The sequence below is a fragment of the Ambystoma mexicanum genome, chromosome 13, assembly GCF_040938575.1.
Source record: "Ambystoma mexicanum isolate Mex_15411 chromosome 13, UKY_AmexF1_1, whole genome shotgun sequence".
NCBI lineage: Eukaryota > Metazoa > Chordata > Amphibia > Caudata > Ambystomatidae > Ambystoma > Ambystoma mexicanum.
The window spans coordinates 468,496,218-468,514,531 of NC_090938.1; the positions used below are offsets into that span (position 1 = coordinate 468,496,218).

Consider the following 18,314-nt stretch of genomic DNA (forward strand, 5'->3'; position numbering starts at 1 on the left):
TATTGCTCCAATTCCTTTAATTCTCATAATTACTTGTGGGATATTTTCCTGATGAGCTTCTTTCTCCACTCTCATGCCTGCCAGTTCTTATTCTTGGATAGGCTTTGCTATTGTTCTGAGGCTTTTCTTAGCCTATTTCACTTCTTCTTGTGTCTGTGTACTAGTAGGAAGAACAGGGTGTCATCTATCACTCTAGTCTACTATTCATACAATTAATCACGGTCCCCTATTTTCTCATCATGTTCCTTTACCTCGTTATGAGTTGCCCTTTCTCACGGCACTCGATTCGCTGGTTGTCTAGTAGTTCTTATGTTTCTCTTCTAGAGTTCACGTGACATATCTGCTAGATGTTCCTGAATAGTGCACCTTTTGGGCATTACAAAAACAAATTGGGATCACTTGCATGATGGACTTTAGGGAAAACTCTGAAAGCACATTTTTCTGGGGATCAATCTTACTTTTTTCCGATTAAGGCAGATTTGAGTTTTTTTAATGCATCCTTTAGCTTTGATGTAGTGAAAACATCTGAGGGGTGGGGGGTTTCATAGAATCTACCTATTCAGGTTTTCCTTCGGGTGTGTACTGTGCCAATCACATGCTGGAGTTAGGAGAATGGAAGCAGAGAGATTCTTGGGTCCAGAGAGCAACATCCACTCTGTAATACAGGCACGCGAGCTGGTATATGGTGGACCTCCTTTCACCCCCAAGTGTCCCACTACATTCCAAGCAGTGTGTGCAAAACAAGCTCCACTGGCAGAAGACCTCTATAGGGAACAATGCTTGCTGAAAACACAGAGTTGGAGCACAAGAAGAGCGACTCACTAACCTCCGTTCACAAAGGTGTGTGATCTCTGTAGCATGTTCAGAAAAGACGGATCGCTGGAGAGCCCAGTGCCCATGAGTATCTCTCACAGGAAGGGGGTCCAAGAACTTCCGTCTGAAGAAAGGCATGATATCTAAGAGAAAATAAGCAAAGAGACGTCTGCTTCCCGATGAAGCGCCTGCTTTAGGACAGCTGGGGAAATGATCCGTACATGGCAGGCACTCATTTTGAATGCTACGTTAGTGGAGCAACGTGGAGGTCTGCCGGCCAATCCGTAGTAGATGGAGAACCTGCAGTCCACATAGCGTAGGCCCAGTCTTTCAAGATACTCCCATCATGCACACAGCTGCTCATGACTGGACCATTACATGATCCCTTCCCAAACTCTGTTGCTCTATAAAATGGGAATGCTGAAGTGGGAGTATAGGGAGTTAGGAGTCGGTGTGCAGATTTGCAGAGTAGTACATAGTGGTGTGGTGAGCAGGAGGTTTAAGAAGGGAGAGAGGTGCATGAGGTGAAGTGGAGACATAGAGGACTGGAGGAGGAAGATGAAATAAGACGAGGTGGAGGAGAAGGCAGAGAGAAAGAGAGGGGTGATGAAGGCAGAAAAGAAAAGAAAGAGGATATGAAAAAAGAGAAAAGAGTGGAGGCGAGAAGAAAGGGAGGTTTGGGAGAAGGTAGAAGACATAGTAGGTCATTGTGGGGTGCAAATAGAGGGACAGGAGCAGAGAAGGTGGAAAGGGTGGAAGAAGATCAGCAAAGGGGGGAGGGGAAGAATGGAGCAGAGGAATCTGAAAAGGGGCGATAGAAGACCAGAGGAGGTAGCCAAGAGAGAACAAGTAGAAAGCAAAGGGGGAAGAGAGAGATAAGTAGGAGAGGAAAGGAAAAGCATGGCAGAGCAGTGGGGAATTGAGACAAAGAGAAAGAGAGCATGGCAGAATGGTAAGACGATAGAGAGGAGGAATAAAGGAAAGGTTCAGCAAAGAATCACCAGAACAAGCCAAAGGAGACAAGAGGGAGCTTCTGGAGCCTCCATCATAGAGAATGTTACACATTGGTGCAAAGGCCTCACATCATTCCTGAGGGTCCAAAGAGAGAACCAGTCGAGGTTTTTCATCTCATCAAAAAAGGGGAAAGCCTGGCAAACCCCTGGCCTCCACCAAATGTGAAATGTCAGAAGCCTGAGCCCCATTCAGATGGCCGAAGTCACAGAGGTTTGGTACAAGGTGAACTACGGGTCCAGGAGGACCAAATAGAAATCCTGAAGACTCTAGTGGCATCCAAGAGAGATCCAACACAAAGCCAAGAAAGATGTGCAATCAGCAGTCTTGGTTGAAGGAAGAGATGGAGAATCCCGCTGAATGTGGGGAACCCTGATGCCCATCTGTAGACTACACCTACACATGCGCACGCACACACCCACATGCATGTTTACACTCAAAACTTCTTTAAATCATTTCCTATTGATCACTATACTTGTTAATGTTAATGTTAATGTTAAAGGACATTTGTACCATGCACTATCACCACCGGAGTGGTCCCCTGGCGCTCTGGCGGCTCTGAAAGAGGAAGGGGAGGGTGATTAGTGGGGAGTAGCAGGAAAAGTGTAAGAGAGCAATGGTGTGCTGTTGGCGGCCTCAGTCCGGTGGGTCCTCTGGCTGGGCTTGGGGTGTTTTGCGGCTGGTAGTCGTTGTGTGCTGTTGGGTGAGTCTATGTGTGTTTTTTGTTTTGTTGTTGCAATGTAGTGAAGTTTTTGCGGTTTGTTGTGCTGTAGGTTTGTGTTTGTGTTTGTTTTGGAGTTTGTGAGGTGTATGCAGAGAGGGAAATTGTTAGTGCAATTGGTTAGTTGGCATCTTTATCCTGAATTGAGGCGCTGGGCATCTGTAATTTCCCCATGTGGGGTTCGGGAGCGCCGCTGCGCCTCTGACTAGATCTTGGTCTGACCGGCCTTCGGGGTCACTTTCACATCTGGCCCTCCTCCTCCCCAGTCTTCCCTTCACACCGATATGGCTATCACTTGCAGAAGATATTCGTTTGAATTGTATGCCGTTGATGATAGATCACGTAAGCATGGGTCCATCAACACATCAACCTGAAAGAAGCTTATTGCAGCACATGGCTTCTCCTGCAGTGTAATGGCACAGATGGTCTAAACAACAATGGAGTGGCAAGAAGCCCAGAGCAATAACCACAGGATATCATTGATTGAAACATTTTCATCCATCAATGTTTGTTAGTTTTAACTTTGTTGCTGAGAGTGACATGTGTATGTCAGGCATGCATCCCAGGGTTGTGGTGCCTAACCTCCCAGGATACACCTCCCTAATGACTAACACATGGTGAACGTCCCCAATAATGACATTGCCAACTACCTCCCACTCTCAAAAGAAAGGCTGTAATCGCTCCACAGAGTGGATATTCGGAGTGTGGAAACAAAGAAAACAGCCGAACCTCAGGTCTCAATAGCAGGTGGCACAGAGTCCATGTATTTCTTTACATTTCTAGAGAAACAGACATGGAAACTGGCAGAGAATCCCTGTCCCCCCCCCTCCCCGCACACAGATGCAGTGGCTTGTTGTAATGTTTTAAACAATGAAAATCATGCATTGATGTCATGCATTCAGGTAGTTACACCTGAACATCACACCTCCTAACTGATCATCCTATAACCTGCATCACTACATATCCTGCTTACGAGGTTCGAAAAGAAAAAAAGATGAAGTAGAGCGGAGGGAAACGGGTAAAGCCTTTCACTCCTAAATGCTTCGAGGGAAAAAGAAAGGAAATGGGAAAGGCATAAGGAGGACATCAAACGGTTAGAAGAAAAAGGGTTTGAGAATGAAGAGAACGTGTAGGGGAATAGAAAGAAATAAAAGAAGAAAGATAGGAAGGAGCAAGGCCATAAAGGCACTTAAAAGCAATACAAAGGAAATTAAAAAGAAAACGAGATTCCAAGGATAGCCATTGAAGAGAATGTAGAGCAGAATACATGGTCACGAGGAGACAGCAAGCATAGAGTAGGAATAGATGAATGATAGATAGAACTGAAAAGAGCAAGATAAGCAGAAGTAAGACAGAAGAGAGAAGCAATAAAAAAAGGTGGGAAAAAACACAGGAGGACATAAGAATCTTAGAGGCAGGAAAGGTGAGAAAGTGGCGAGCCTTCCAAATGTTTTATAATTGATAACGACATGAACGTGAGATAGTAGAAATATGAGTCAAAAAAGAAAGTGAGTAATCAAAGACAACACCTATGTTACGTGCAGATGGGGAAATGGGCAAAGAAGATGGGGGAAACGAAATAGAGAGAGGTGAGATTGGAGATGGGATAGTGTTGGGAGGAAAGAAAGGAACCTCAGTCCTCAAAGAGTTGCGGTGAAGGTAGCAAGGAGACATCCATGCTTGTATGGCCAGAAGGCAGGCAGATAAAGAGTAGTGACTGTAATCAGTAAAAGAGAAGAAAAAAGACAGAGAAACTTGACAACCGTCAGCGTGTAGATGATAGGAAAAGCTGAAAGAAGAGACCCAAGGGAAGAAATCTAGAGGGTCAAAAGGAGGGCACCAAGGACAGAGCCTTGATGGACACCGTGAGATAGAGGGAGAACAGAATAAGAGTGGCCAGTCCAAGGAACAGAGAAAGTGCGACCAGACAGATGAGAGTGGAAGAGATTAACTCATACGGGTCAGTAGAATCAAGTGGTCACACATTGTTTAATGTAACAAGGGGGCATACACTAGTTTGTGGAAAGAAGGAATTAAGTATGCGCTAATGGACGAACTGATCATACATCCTGTCAGTGGAGAGTGAGTGGAAAGGGGGGCCATCATGGGTTAGTGGCAGGAAGAATCAAACATGTTACTTTAATGAGGGAGCGCATACAGGTTAGTGGAAGTAGGGATTAGGGGAAGGAGCAAGGAACACATGTTACTTTAATGAGGGAGCGCATACAGGTTAGTGGAAGTAGGGATTATACTTCAGTTAATAGATTGAGGGCGCACATGACACGAGGGTTTAGTGGAAGGAATAGGCCCCACTCTGATCACTGGATGTAGGAATCGCAAGTCTAGTCGGCACCAAATCTAGACTGAAATGCGATTGTTAGCATGTGCCACACTTACATGTAATTCTCAAGCTTAGCCCGCGTCGCATCCAGATAGAAATAGGGTGGCTAGCACATGGCACAGTTAGATGAAATTTCTCAAGTTTAGTCTGCGCCGAATCTAGACAGAAATGTGGTTGTTAGCATATGTGATTCTTAGCATGCACCACACTTAGAATTATGAACCTAGCTTGCGCGGCATCTAGATAGAAAAGTGACTGTTAGCATGTACCTGACCTAGATGGAATCCCACAATTGCAAGGACAGCAATGCCAACTAACCAACCAACTAACAATTCCATCCCTCTGCATACACCTCTCAAACTATAACCAAACACAACCACGAGCCTTAAACGCAGCACTCCGCACAAACTTCACAACAATGCAACAACAAAACAAACCACACATAGACCTGCACAACAGCACACGACGGCTACGGACCATAAAACACCCCAAGCCCAGCCGACGGACCCACCAGGCTGAGGCTGCCAACAGCACATCACTGCTCTCTTGCACTTTTCCAGCTTATTCCCATTAACCCACCCCCTCTCCTCCCCTTTTTCAGAGCCGCCAGAGTGCCAGGGGACCACTCCGGTGGTGATAGTGCGCGGTACAAATGTCCTTTAACATTAACATTAACATGGGTTAATAGAAGGTGCCAGCACATCTAGGCTGTGAAACGAAGGAGGACATGCAGATTCGTGGAAGAGGGTTCAAACATGGATTAGTGGAAGGGGCACGGAACACATGTTACTTTAATGAGGGAGCGCATACAGGTTAGTGGAAGTAGGGATTATACTTGAGTTAATAGATTGAGGGCGCACATGACACGAGGGTTTAGTAGAAGGAATAGGCCCCACTCTGATCACTGGATGTAGGAATCGCACACACAGAAGCAGTTGGGTAGTGCTCTCAGCCCTACAAGCAAGACCCAATACATGTTAGGCAATACAATAGTGACCGATAGGGAACATTTCCTGCCAGACCTTGTGAAGAACGCGATCATGCTCTTCGAGGCAGCCTGACCTGGCACTCATTTGAAAAAAAAATGTGGGTGATGAACCCCAATCCATGGACAGCACTCTACAGTATTGATGGCCCGCTCACTGACATAGCCGTTTATCCCATCATGACCTGATCATTCTTATGTCCAGCTGTTCGGACAATAACTCTTTTGCTGCATATTGAGAAAAAGAAAGATTGTATGAGGGGAAACCTCCATTTCAAGACACCTTAACGTTTTCGGAACCTGGAAGGTGGTCAGCCTACACCACCATGTCCTTTCATGGTCATTCAACTCAAGGGGGACCAATGTCCTTAACATTATTGCTCTTGCAGCCTCATTGTGCCTGAGATGGAACATCCATCAGGAACAGTGCAACACTACAGGTTCCATGATGCAACTCTTTGTGTAAGATTCTAATAATGCAGCATGATGCAGTTGTAGAGGAACCCCAGTGTACGCTGTGTTGCTGTGCTTAACACAGTATCATGCAATGAATCTGCTTCAATCGCCACAACATGTACACATGCACATGTTAGAGGTCAGTAATGGTGACTGCCATTACAATGGATCCCTAGAAACTGTATCTACCTTTAGCATGTGCAAGAAATATGCCAGAACCTGCAGGGATCCCAACTTCTCTGCTGGCATTTGACTACCAATGCAGACAGAGACGTATGCAGATTGCCTGCACTTCCTGCCGTGTGCTAGGAACACCCATGAAAAATTGTCAAATGTGGGAAAACGCCCATAATCACGGTTTCCAGGTGCTTCCCGGCATCCGTGCAATGTTGCACGCTCATTGGAAGGTCACGTTAGTTGGGAACCACCTCATATAAGACTTCCTGTACTGCCAGGTTCAGCTCAACTTTACTGAAATGCCATCTCCCTGTTCCAAAGGCCAAGACTGATGTCACACGCTGACCAAGATCCTTAAGGGAAATAACCATTCCCTTTTGCTCCAGATAGCAGCAGCCTTCAAGCGATAGTCACAATTGCTACATAACAGTACAATCTCTGAGTCACTTGTCCGTCCAATGCTACAGAGAGGGCAGGAGCCCTCTCCTCCAGGTCCCCAAAGCTGCAGAACAAGACTTCCCGAGAACCAGCACCCTTCCGGTGAGAACAAGTACTGCACAATTGAATATGCATGCATGCATCGCCACTGATTTTAAAATATCATAGTCACCGAGCACCGGCTCTCATCTGCCTCTAAAAGAGCATATGAGGATGAGAAAGCTTCTTAATTTCTATGCTCATAAAATCGTGCTTTGAATCTGCTTCATCTCGGCCTGTTGCAAATGGCTGCCTCGTTTCTTCGCAGCTCCAAATAACGCTCCACCTACATGGTCGGCCTAGCTCCAACAACTGATTGGTTAGTCTACATTAACCAATCCTCGTGACCATCAGGCGGAAGCCAGCCTCGCTTCCTAAGGCCTGATTCACAAGGCATGTCTGTGCCTGTCTGGGCCGTTAGGGCCACAGAGCTTGGATTGCTGCCCATTTTGTCACTGTGCAGTGCACAACTGTTGTGTAAGTGATTTCAATCCGGCACACACCCAAGTCAATGCCTAGCGTGTAATGCACAACTGAAATCCTTATTTATTTTTGTCTAAAAGTTCTTTATTCTGAACGATGTACCACTCATATCATGCCCCTCTTCTGGAACGACCCCCCCACCCCCCGGTCACACTGAACCAGGAATCAGGCTGGTTTGCAAAGTTACAATATTTATTTATGTGTTTACAATTTACTCACACTATGTTTTAATGGGTACACAATAATCACCAATGGAGTGATGTAACACTGAATAATCTCTTTAATACACAAGGAGTAATAGTGAGCAAACAATTCAGCACAGAAAGAATACTTTTGTGTGTGTGTGCAGATCAGATAGCACTGTGGTTAAAGGTTCCCCCTGCACACCCCTGAACCCCCAATAGGCAATGTAAAGAGATAGGAGGAGAGAGCAGGTATTCAGGAATGGCAGAATTCACACAAAATATCAATCCCACTTTCCCCCAGCAAATACAAGAGAAAAACAGAATTGACTGTCAAGCTGTCAGAATGGCTTTTAGAGTTATCTTAGAATGAACTGGGTAAAAACTAAATATGGTCAGAAATGCTGATACTATAAATTCTTATGGGTGCTGCTTTGGATAGTTGCACACAAACACAAGCAATGATTTAATACCCAGAAACAATTTGAAATCTTAAAATTCAAGTCGGAAGCAATCAAAAGCTGTTTTACACATGTCAGAATTTCCCAAAAACGAAATTTGCGGCAAGCTTTGCACTGTGTGATAATCGCGATAACGGGAGAACGTATGGATTTGGGATGCGGTTTGAGATGCGATTTAAAGCTGTGGATGTTAGCTACCAGCAGAAGTTGAAAAACTGAGGAAGTTAGAGACGTTTTAGTGGAGGTCGTTTTTTCGAGATAGGCGCAAGATAGGCGCAAGAATGGAAAACAGGAGTGCACTTTAAAATGACAATGGGTTTTTTACACTAGTGGATGACTATGAACACAATGAATACCCCACAGAAACAAAGCTACTTGATCAGAATGACTGCCTGAAAAGGACTTACCTTTTTCAGATGAGAAAAGATCAGCGCAAGGATAGTTTAGAAATACTAGTACAGGAGGAAGATAGGAGGGATTGGATTGAGAGTTCAGACAATTCAAAAATACTCCTAACAATACAGGTTCTGAATACAAGATAGGATGGGTTTTAAGACAGGGACTGACTAAGCAAGGTACACATGCTAGTGACACAGTTCTTTCTATAGATACTCACTAGAAATGTTTTTAAACTGAACCGTCAGGATTCTGGTCCGTCAAGATTCTGGTCAGGGAATGGGATCTGGTTCTGGGACAGACAGCTTGGCACACCATATTGGATCTGCAATCAGCAAGGCGCTCTGGTCACAGCACAGGACTGGACTGGATCTGCAAAGCACTCTGGTCACAGAAAGGCACAGGACTGGACTAAATTGGATCTGCCCTTCTTGGTTCTGATGATAATTATTTCAGCAGGCAAGCAGTACAGCGCAGCCCGGCTGTATTTTGATGCTTCCCCTTAGGTTTGTGGGGTTCTGGTTCTGGAATTTGAGGCCTAGCTGAAAATGGTTCAGCTATGCAATGGGGTTCTGCTTTGCCAAGTTTCTGCAGTCTGGAGCAAGGAAGATGTAGAGTTCAGCAGCAGGGTGCTCCGCCAGCATCGGGATAGTCAGTGAATCTGTCTATCCTTTTGAGTGGTGAGCTGTCTCTATTTATGCTATGATAAAGGGGTGTATGTGCTATTTTAGCCTAAACTTGACCCTTTGACAGGTGATAGGGCCAGGGTCTCCTCTCTGCCTTGATAGGAGGAGAAAAACAGTGTGTCACCTTTATGGTGTGATTCTATGAGGCTGAGAATCCACCCCTCACCCCTTGAACACAAAATCTACTTTTGACACCATACATATTTACACGTGTGCAACCTCTATAAGAATCACATATCCAGATTAAATATTTTATATGGCAGCTATTCTCAAAACCTCATAGCTGTGGGATCTTGTCTCGGCTTTTCACAGAATTTTGCCCTGTTCATCAGGAACACAATGTCCACTTTTTAAGCAAATGTCTACAAGTGTGCACGTTTAACATGGGCATCAGTGTATAAAGTTTCATACTTCTAGCAGCAATACATTTTGTGTAAAATCACAGTTTCTGACGTTTTTTTCCAGAACATGTCACACGATTTTGCATCCTCTTGAAACGTGCAGCGAAAATTTAGATTCACCAATCTGTTACTTTTATATTTGGTACCATTTTCACTGGCAAATTATAAGTCTTTTAAAAAAAATATTCTTTGTGAAGGTTCAGCCACAGATAGTTGTTTGTCTCAGCGTCTTTTTGTCTCCCTGCAGTTCAGAAGCAGTCTCCTCCCTGTTTGCTCTTGGCAGAGGCCATTTACAACTGTACTCACACCCCACATTTCCTTAGTAGCAGCTGTTCATTGTTCCCTTTTGCCTCTGTAGACCAAGTTCTTTCCAAACCCTATAATTACCGCTTGGGTGTGATTTCCTGGTGGGGGGAAATGCCATCCATCTGTGGAGAAACCTGATATTCCAGTTTGGAAGCTTTTAGCCAAGCTTGATTTATTAATTCTGTTGCATTTTCCCTTAGCTTAAAACAAACTTGTGATTTCAAATAGCAGCTAGAATTCTGATTCAAGATTTTAAACCATGGGATCAAAACAATTACAGATAGGTTACTCTCAGTACCAGGCCTCTTAGATTGCAAACATTTGATTTCAGTTTATACATGTAGTTTAATCAGGCAGGCTCTTGACAGCTGTCATCCCAGCAGTCCTCTGCTGCACAGAGATTTCGACATCCACAGACAGGCCTTTTGCTGTGGAAATCCCTTTATGCTTTCAGCTTTTCAGGACCTTGCAAGTTCACAGTGATTTCTTAAACTAAGTCAATTGTAGCACCCAGCAAGAATTTTGGATGCTTGAGGGTGTTTTGTACCGGCATTTTGCAGCTTCAGCAACCAAGAAAAAAAGGGATTTAAAGCAGGATTTTGGGGTTTCCTTAGCAAAACACTGTTTTTTCCTTCTGTACTCCATTTTCACTTGTTGTGGAGCCCAGTGACATATTCCAGGAGTGAGATCTCTGTTCCACCACTGACAACATGCGTGGCAGATTGTGCAGCCATCTTTTTGTGCTTTGCAAAGCACGATTTTCAGAGGTTTTGGCACGCACAAGGGTTTTGCAGCCATTTTTTATGTTTCTGGCACCATCATAACACAGTGCTGCCACAACTACCCTACTATCATTCTGAACCAAAGGACTTACCTGGACACGCAAGACAATCCCGTATGTACCCCCCTTGCCTACGATTGCTAAAAGTAGGGTGGATTTTCCTGACTACCTCGCAGTTTTGAATTTTGAAAAAGCAGATTTTCCACCCACGTGTTTTGACCTTGTGGGTCTTTATCAAGGCTAGGGTATTCATTGAGTCTTTCCCCCGGTGGGGTCCTTTGGGTGGTCTATGCAGGTCCTGCTGGGATCCCCAGTGGCCCTTAAGAATTTAGTTGTTGTCAGATCTGTTGCTTCCTCGGTTAGTTGCCGGTCAATACCCTAGCCTTGATAAAGACCCACAAGGTCGAAACACGTGTCGCCTGACCACAATTGGGACTATGAGTCCACACTCAAATTGATAAATAAACCTGCACTTGCCATAACGCAAAAAAGAGTGTGGAAAATCTACTTTTTCAAAATTCAAAACTGCGAGGTAACCAGGAAATTCCCCCCTATCCAATAATACAAGGAGGTGTGGGCTTCACCTCAACCACTACCGGTGACTTTGCATCACCATCTAGAGCAGCACTAAATAGCCAGAGCTTAGTGCAGGACGGTTTCAACTCTAGGGCCCAATTTCTCTGATTGATAGAAGTAGCCTGATCGATACTTCCACATTCACCCAATTCACGCAGTAACCCCACAAAAACTGCTTTGCTAACTATCTGTGCTATATTACGCACCCTATCGGCATAATCGATAATGCATTTTGTTAGCTTTGTATTGAGCCCATGCTACTTGCCGCCCACTACCAATGTCGAATGCATTTTATTAGCCTGGAACTTAGCCCATGCTACTTGCCGGCCACTGCCAATGGCTATCGCATTTTGCTAGCTTTGAATTCCACGTGTTATCTACCGGCCACTACCAATGCCTGTTGTTTTTTGTTAGCTTCGAAAATGAGCCCATGTTATCTGCCGATCAGTGCTAATGCCTATTGCATCTTGCTAGCTTTGCATTGAGCCCATGTTATTTGCCGCCCGCTGCCAGTGCCTATCGCATTTTGTTTGTTTTGAATTGAGCCCATGTTATCTACTGGCCTACCAATGCCTGTTGCTTTTTGTTAGCTTTGAATTTAGCCCATGTTATTTGGTGCCCACTACCAATGTCTAATGCATTTTTTTAGCTTTGTACTGAGCCCATGCTACTTGCCGGCCAATGCCAATGCCTGTTGCTTTTTGTTAGCTTTGAATTGAGCCTGTGTTATTTCCCGACCACTGCCAATGCCTAACACATCTTGTTGGCACTGAACTCAGCCAATCTTACACTTAGTTACTGCCACTTAGTTAGACTCTGCTTAATGTGAATTTGATGCACACTTTTAGTTAATACTTGCATACGCTGTACAGATCTAGTTCGTTGCCAAATAAAGTGCTAGGACTTCTAATTTTATATGGAGACTAAACCGACTCCCAAGTCAGGTACTTGTGTCCTACTAATATCTTGCGTATAATGAAATTGTTCAGCTCGCTCATCGCACTAACACTACCGTCACATACCACTGCCTCCATTGCCCACACCCAAATACACAGTGCGGGGGTCACAGTCAAAACTAAATTGATTATGTCATTTGCACCTCAGTTATCCCTTACTATGACCTTACCACTACCACAGTCAGATCTCATTCCACTGACTAAGTTCCTACCACCTCTTCAACGAGTTCCTGACCTCCCCATTGGGAACACAACCACTAGACCTTTCCACCATCCCCAGCACAATGGATCAAATTATATGCCACCAAACCAACCCCTAACCAACCGTGCTCCACTAACACTCAAAATTATAGGTTAGGATCAAGACTAGGAAATGCCCATCAATCACCATCTACTCATAGCGATAAACCTAACAGCCTTAGCTCACCAAAGAAGAGAACTAAACAAAAACCTAACTACAACACCCCTATTAGTAATTCTGCCGGTCAAAAAACAACCTGCCACTGTCAAAATCCAACCGACATACCGTTCATCAAAGGGGCACTAATAAATGGCAGATCTATGGTTACTCGTGCATTAGACATTGCTGACCTCATTACCGCTAACCAACTAGATTGCCTAGCCATAACTGAGAGCTGGCTTCATGCTGCTGCAGGCCCAATATTATCACTAGCTATAGCAGAAAACTTCACCATACTAAGATTAGATAGAGAAAATGCCAGAGGAGGCGGTATTGCCTTCTTTGCGAAAACTAAATTGAAACTAAGGGTCCACCCACAACTCCTGTTCCCTTCAAGAGAACTACTATCAGTCAATCTGCCTCTTACAGCATCCCAAACTATAACTATGCACCTAATATACAGGCCACATGGCCCCATCTCAACGTTTGAGGAAGATACTACCTCACTACTTAACATAAACACGACATTTTAATACTAGGAGACTTTAATCTAGGCCTCAATGACCTAAAAGACGGCAATGCCTTAGCACGCGCCAACACCATCACTGAATTAGGCTTCAAACACTGCATTAACTGGCCAACACATACTAAAGGAAGAACCCTAGAACGGTTAGCCGACCTTAATTGTAACACCAATATTATATCCAACAAACCTTCTGCCTGGACTGACCATCACCTTATCTCCTTCTCCTTATAAGACAATCTACAATCTAATCTTATGCTGCCATTGGCACCTCCGGCACTCAGGAGAAACAAGCGTAATATAACAATGGAGAAATGATTACCATTACTCCAACCTATTACTAATCCTACCATCACTAGTTCAGACTCAACAGTTCTAGTGGAACGTTACAATGACACAATCAAACAAGCTATTGCCAGAATAGCCCCTCTAAAAATGTGTAAAGGCAAGCCTCGAGTACATCTGAACCCCTGATTCACCCCTGATCTTAAAATACTACGTAACGAAAAAATAAAAATTGAATACTTATGGAAAAAAACAACCCCACAGTAGAGAATAAGGATAAACTATCCAAAATCTCCACAAGATATAAATCTGAGATTCTTCAAACAAAAAAGGATATCTATGATGACCGAATTCACAAAGTTAACTCAAACATTAGACAACTCTTGATCATATTCAGAGAATTAGAATCCCCTACCCCTCTGTGAATAAGTGGTAAGGAGCAGACCAATCAGGTATCTCTTTGAGCCATTACGGATTAATTTATTTGAATAACAGCTTCAAAACTCAGGAAATTAACATGGAGATAAGCAATTTATAAACTTGAGACTGAATGCTTCAGAACAGTCACACTCGTAGCAGGTTACTCGGACACTTGGAGGTGGGGAACATTCAGAGATAGTGTCACGTTAAATTCCTTGGGGGGAAATGGACACACGAGAATTTTGATTTCTGATAGTTCTCTGAGGCCTCCTTGAACAGGTCTGGATTCAGTCTATCTTCTGTAGCCTCTTTGGTTATACATAACACTGCCCCTGCCCTTTAAGTATATGGAAGTCACTCATATAACAAGCCTTTTGGAAGGCTCCACTTACAAGTCTCTTTTCCCCTTTTGTGCGATTCCCTTTCTTTAATGCAGAGCCTTCGTTTAAATGAAAGTCTCTCCCGTCGTTCTCACTCTTCAGCACGGACCTCTAAAGGTTCGTATGACTCATCTCTCAGCTTCTTACTCTCTCAGCACACTATATACCACTTATCTGTTCCTTATCTTTCATCGTTCTCCGCACGGCCGTGGCAGCCGTCAGCTGTTTGCCTCTGTCTATTCTGCGAAGTTGATTGGAGGCGGTAGACGGGCCCCTCTCCATGCCGGCTTCGCACAGGGATGGGAAGGCTTATGCCGTGGCTCGATCCTCCCTCTCAAGGGTGGGGACCAAGAAAGAGAGCCGCGGACCCGATGCCTGATGATTGGTCATTCCGTCCAGGCCCTTTCTCCCTGCCGGGCTTCAAAGAGGGAAAGGAAGGCTTACGCCGCTACTCGATCCTCCCTTGCAAGGGTGGGGGCCAAGAAGGAGAGCCGCGGACCTGACAGCTGCACTTTTAGCGTTGCCGCAGATCTAGCGCTGTTTACAGTGAAAGGAAAATACTTCTCTGGTATGCCCACTCGTACGTAGCCTCTTCCTCTGCAACCGTTGCCTCTTTCAACTCTCTTCTCTGCTCAAAACCAAACCACAGTACAGCCAGCATCAGAACACCAGTATCATAGAACTGCCCTTTTCTCTTGTTCAGCACAAAACATCATTGGTCCAGTTGACTGTCTCTCATAAACTGTGATGTCCCTCCCTTCATTATGACATCATCCCGAGGCCTGGTTTGATTACATGAAGGGGAATTGATCTTGATCTGGCTCTGATCTTCCTTCCTTTCCAACGCCTTATCACACCCTCCAACAGAAACTTGCACCGAGGACAAAACTTTCTTCGCTACAAGAGAAAATTGAAACAAAAAAATGTAATCTAGCCGGGGCCTCGCCCTTGCTGAAGTCGCATACAGCCTCCACTACAAAACCTTGTAACCATTTCAAATTTACCCCGGTGTCCATCCATGAAGTTGAGAACATAATAGCCTCTCTCAAGCCATTGAGATTCCAAGGGGACACCTGTCCAGCACCAATAATCAAAGAGGCCGCTAAAGAACTAGCACCGTTCATCTCTACCATAATAAATTGCTCTTTTGACTCCTGCAAGGTCCCAACCAATCTAAAAGATGCATGGGTCTTTCCTCTATTCACAAAACCTAACCTTGACCCCAATATCCCAACTAACTATAGATCAATAACAACTGTATCATTCCTTTTGAAAATTCTAGATAGGACAGCCTACCTACAAATTCAAGCTTACCTTGAAACTAACAATCTCCTTGGTCTATGACAGTCCGTTTTTAGACCTAAACACGGCACCGAATCCGCTTTAATTGACTTGAAAAACCAAATGGACGAGATAAAGGACAAGGGGAAGTTTGCCCTCCATCTCCTTCTGGTTCTTTCGCCAGCATTTGACTTAGTTAACCACAAAGTCCTTTGCAACCACTTGACCTCCTCTGGCCACTTATCCGCCGAAGCCACTGCCTGGTTTCAATCCTTCTTAGACAATAGAACCATAAGGGTCTTCTCTTCAACTGCATCATCCGAGCCTGCACATATCACCTGCAGAGTACCACAGGGGTCATGTGTCTCGCCCCCTAAGGTACAATATTTTCACAAAACCTCTCTTCGATGACCTTAACTATCTGGGTGTCACCTACACCAACTATGCGGACGATACCCAGATTCTCATTCCCAGCACTGGTGACCATGACATTGACTTGACCATGCTTAATCAAATCTACCACATTATCCAAGCATGGATGGCCAATCAAGGCCTATGTCCTAATGATGAAAAGACGGAGCTCCTCCTCATTGGATCAACGTAAGACTGAATAAATTCAGCAGCCAGTTTAAATCATTCAACATTGACGGCAATAATATTAAAGTATCTAAGGAGGTAAAAACCATGGGTTCTTATCTACACTCAGCCTTAAATCTGAACAGACACGTCAATGCCACAGCGTCTGCCACTGCATACACTTGTAAATTAATTAATGAATGTAAACATTTCCTCTCGACAACTAGCCGCACTACATTGGCTAAAGCATCAATCTTATCTAAAATAGACTACTGTAACGCCTTATACTTAGGTTCAAGGAAATACAACCTGAATAAACTGCAAATACTGCAAAACAACGCACAAAGAACTGCATTAAACATTCCCAAAATGCAGCACATTTCAGATGTAACATGAATTGGCTATCAGTGAAGGACAGAATTAGCTTCAAATCGTTAACCCTCACTCACAAATGCCTCATCAATTTGGCCCCAAAATACCTAGCAAACAAATTTGCTAAAAACATTTCAGAAAGACCTACCAGAACTTCACACTCACATTGTCTGAGGGTTCCTAGATATAAGATGCAAAAAGCAGGGGAAAATACCTTTCCTGTTATGTCAGCCAAATTGTGGCACGCAATGCTGTAGCCCACAGAGCAGAACCTTCATTCTACAGCTTTAGGACCAAGACTAAAACATGGCTTTTCTCACAAGATGTGTAACGCGAACAATCATGCCGCCTTTGCAAACTGCTTCACTGTAATCTTGTAAATATGCAATGTAAATTATTAACGCACAATCTACTGTAAATAATTGTCCATATATGCTTCACTTGTTACAGATTCCACTTCTGATGTAACTTGCAACTCTGATGTATCAACTCATAATATACTGTCAATAATTGTCTACATATCCCTATGTAACTTGTAACCGCACCTAGATACCTCCAGGTTTGGTGCACAATATAAATAAAGAAAGAAAGAAACAAACAAACTTGGTTTGGTGGCAGATATCGGGGAACCGTTCTAATGTTATGTCAAAGTCCCTTGGAATTTTTCCAGAATGCAATATAAGGTTGGTCTGTCTCTAATGATTTCTTGATCCTCAGCCTTAACGTAGTCAGTGGTGTGGGATTATGGGAGTCTTATTCCAGAACATCTGGTGGGCCACAGGTTGTGGACCCCTCTTTGGGAATTCTAATCTCAGATGCAGGTTGTTTCGGTTAGGCACTGTCCAGATTTTACATGGAATGTGTTCTGCTGCATTAACTTAATCTTTCATTTAAATGTCTCCACAGGTTAGGTCAGCTGTACGGAAACGGTGGCATCGGTGGCAGGACAAGCACTCCATCCGTGCACGCGTGGCCCGCGCAATGTCCATTCCAACCTCCCCAACTCGGGTCAGCTTCCACAGCATCAAGCAGTCGTCGGCTATCTGAGGAACGACTGTGTAAAGAAAAGCCTCTGAGATGGGGCAAAGACTACAGACCAGACCCGGGGCCAACTATAGTACACAAAGGGAGCCAGCCATGTTGGGATGGAAAGAATGGCATGGCAATGACCACCATCGCCAGTGTACAAGTTGGCAAGCCGCGGTCACCGCTCCTCACTTCAATCAGCACTTCTTCATTGCCCCAAATCGGTTGATTTGAACTCTCACTTTTTTTGAGTGTGGTAGAGGATCAATGAACAATGGGATAGACAGAGGAAAAGAGTCGGGTTAGACCCACCAGAGAATTAATCTGGCCTGAGACTTTGGATGTCAAAATTGAGGACATATCACAGTTGTGTTACTTTTAGTACTGATTGCACAAGACAAGAACACGCCTCACCCAAGAACCTAAAAAAGACTGCTGTTTACTATCACTGTTATTACTGTTCTGTACCGGCCTGGGTTTATATCTGGTTCACTGGCACAAAGTTTAATTTCAATGTATTATACAAGGACCATGCTGAGAGATGTTGGCCAAGTCTTTCCTGTGTACAGTGTACATGAATCCTATTCCTTGTGTTGAGTGTGCTGGAACAGAGAGCTCCAATGCTTGTGTTTCGAAGGATTATAAGAAGGATGGATGGGTGATTGCTGCTGTGCTGCTAAACCTTAGTTCATGGTAGTGGCCAGACACCTTCTGGTTTTCTAAACTCCCATATATAAATTTGTCATGCTTTCTTTTGCAAATCTAGTCGCCATTTTCAGTGCTGAGTACAGGGTGGGTAGACTAAGATAACCTGAGCTTCATCAGACCCTAACCGTGACATG

General features: G+C 44.2%; 1 protein-coding gene across 1 annotated transcript in view; it reads left to right on the plus strand.

The window, feature by feature from the left end:
• Window positions 1-18,012, plus strand: part of CRHR1 (corticotropin releasing hormone receptor 1) — a 2,003,326-nt gene extending 1,985,314 nt beyond the window's left edge. Inside the window, exon 13 of the mRNA XM_069634091.1 lies at window positions 17,353-18,012. Within this exon, the coding sequence (XP_069490192.1) occupies window positions 17,353-17,493 (141 nt within the window). The 3' untranslated portion in view covers window positions 17,494-18,012. The remainder of the gene's footprint in view (window positions 1-17,352) is intronic.
• Window positions 18,013-18,314: the final 302 nt, after the last annotated feature.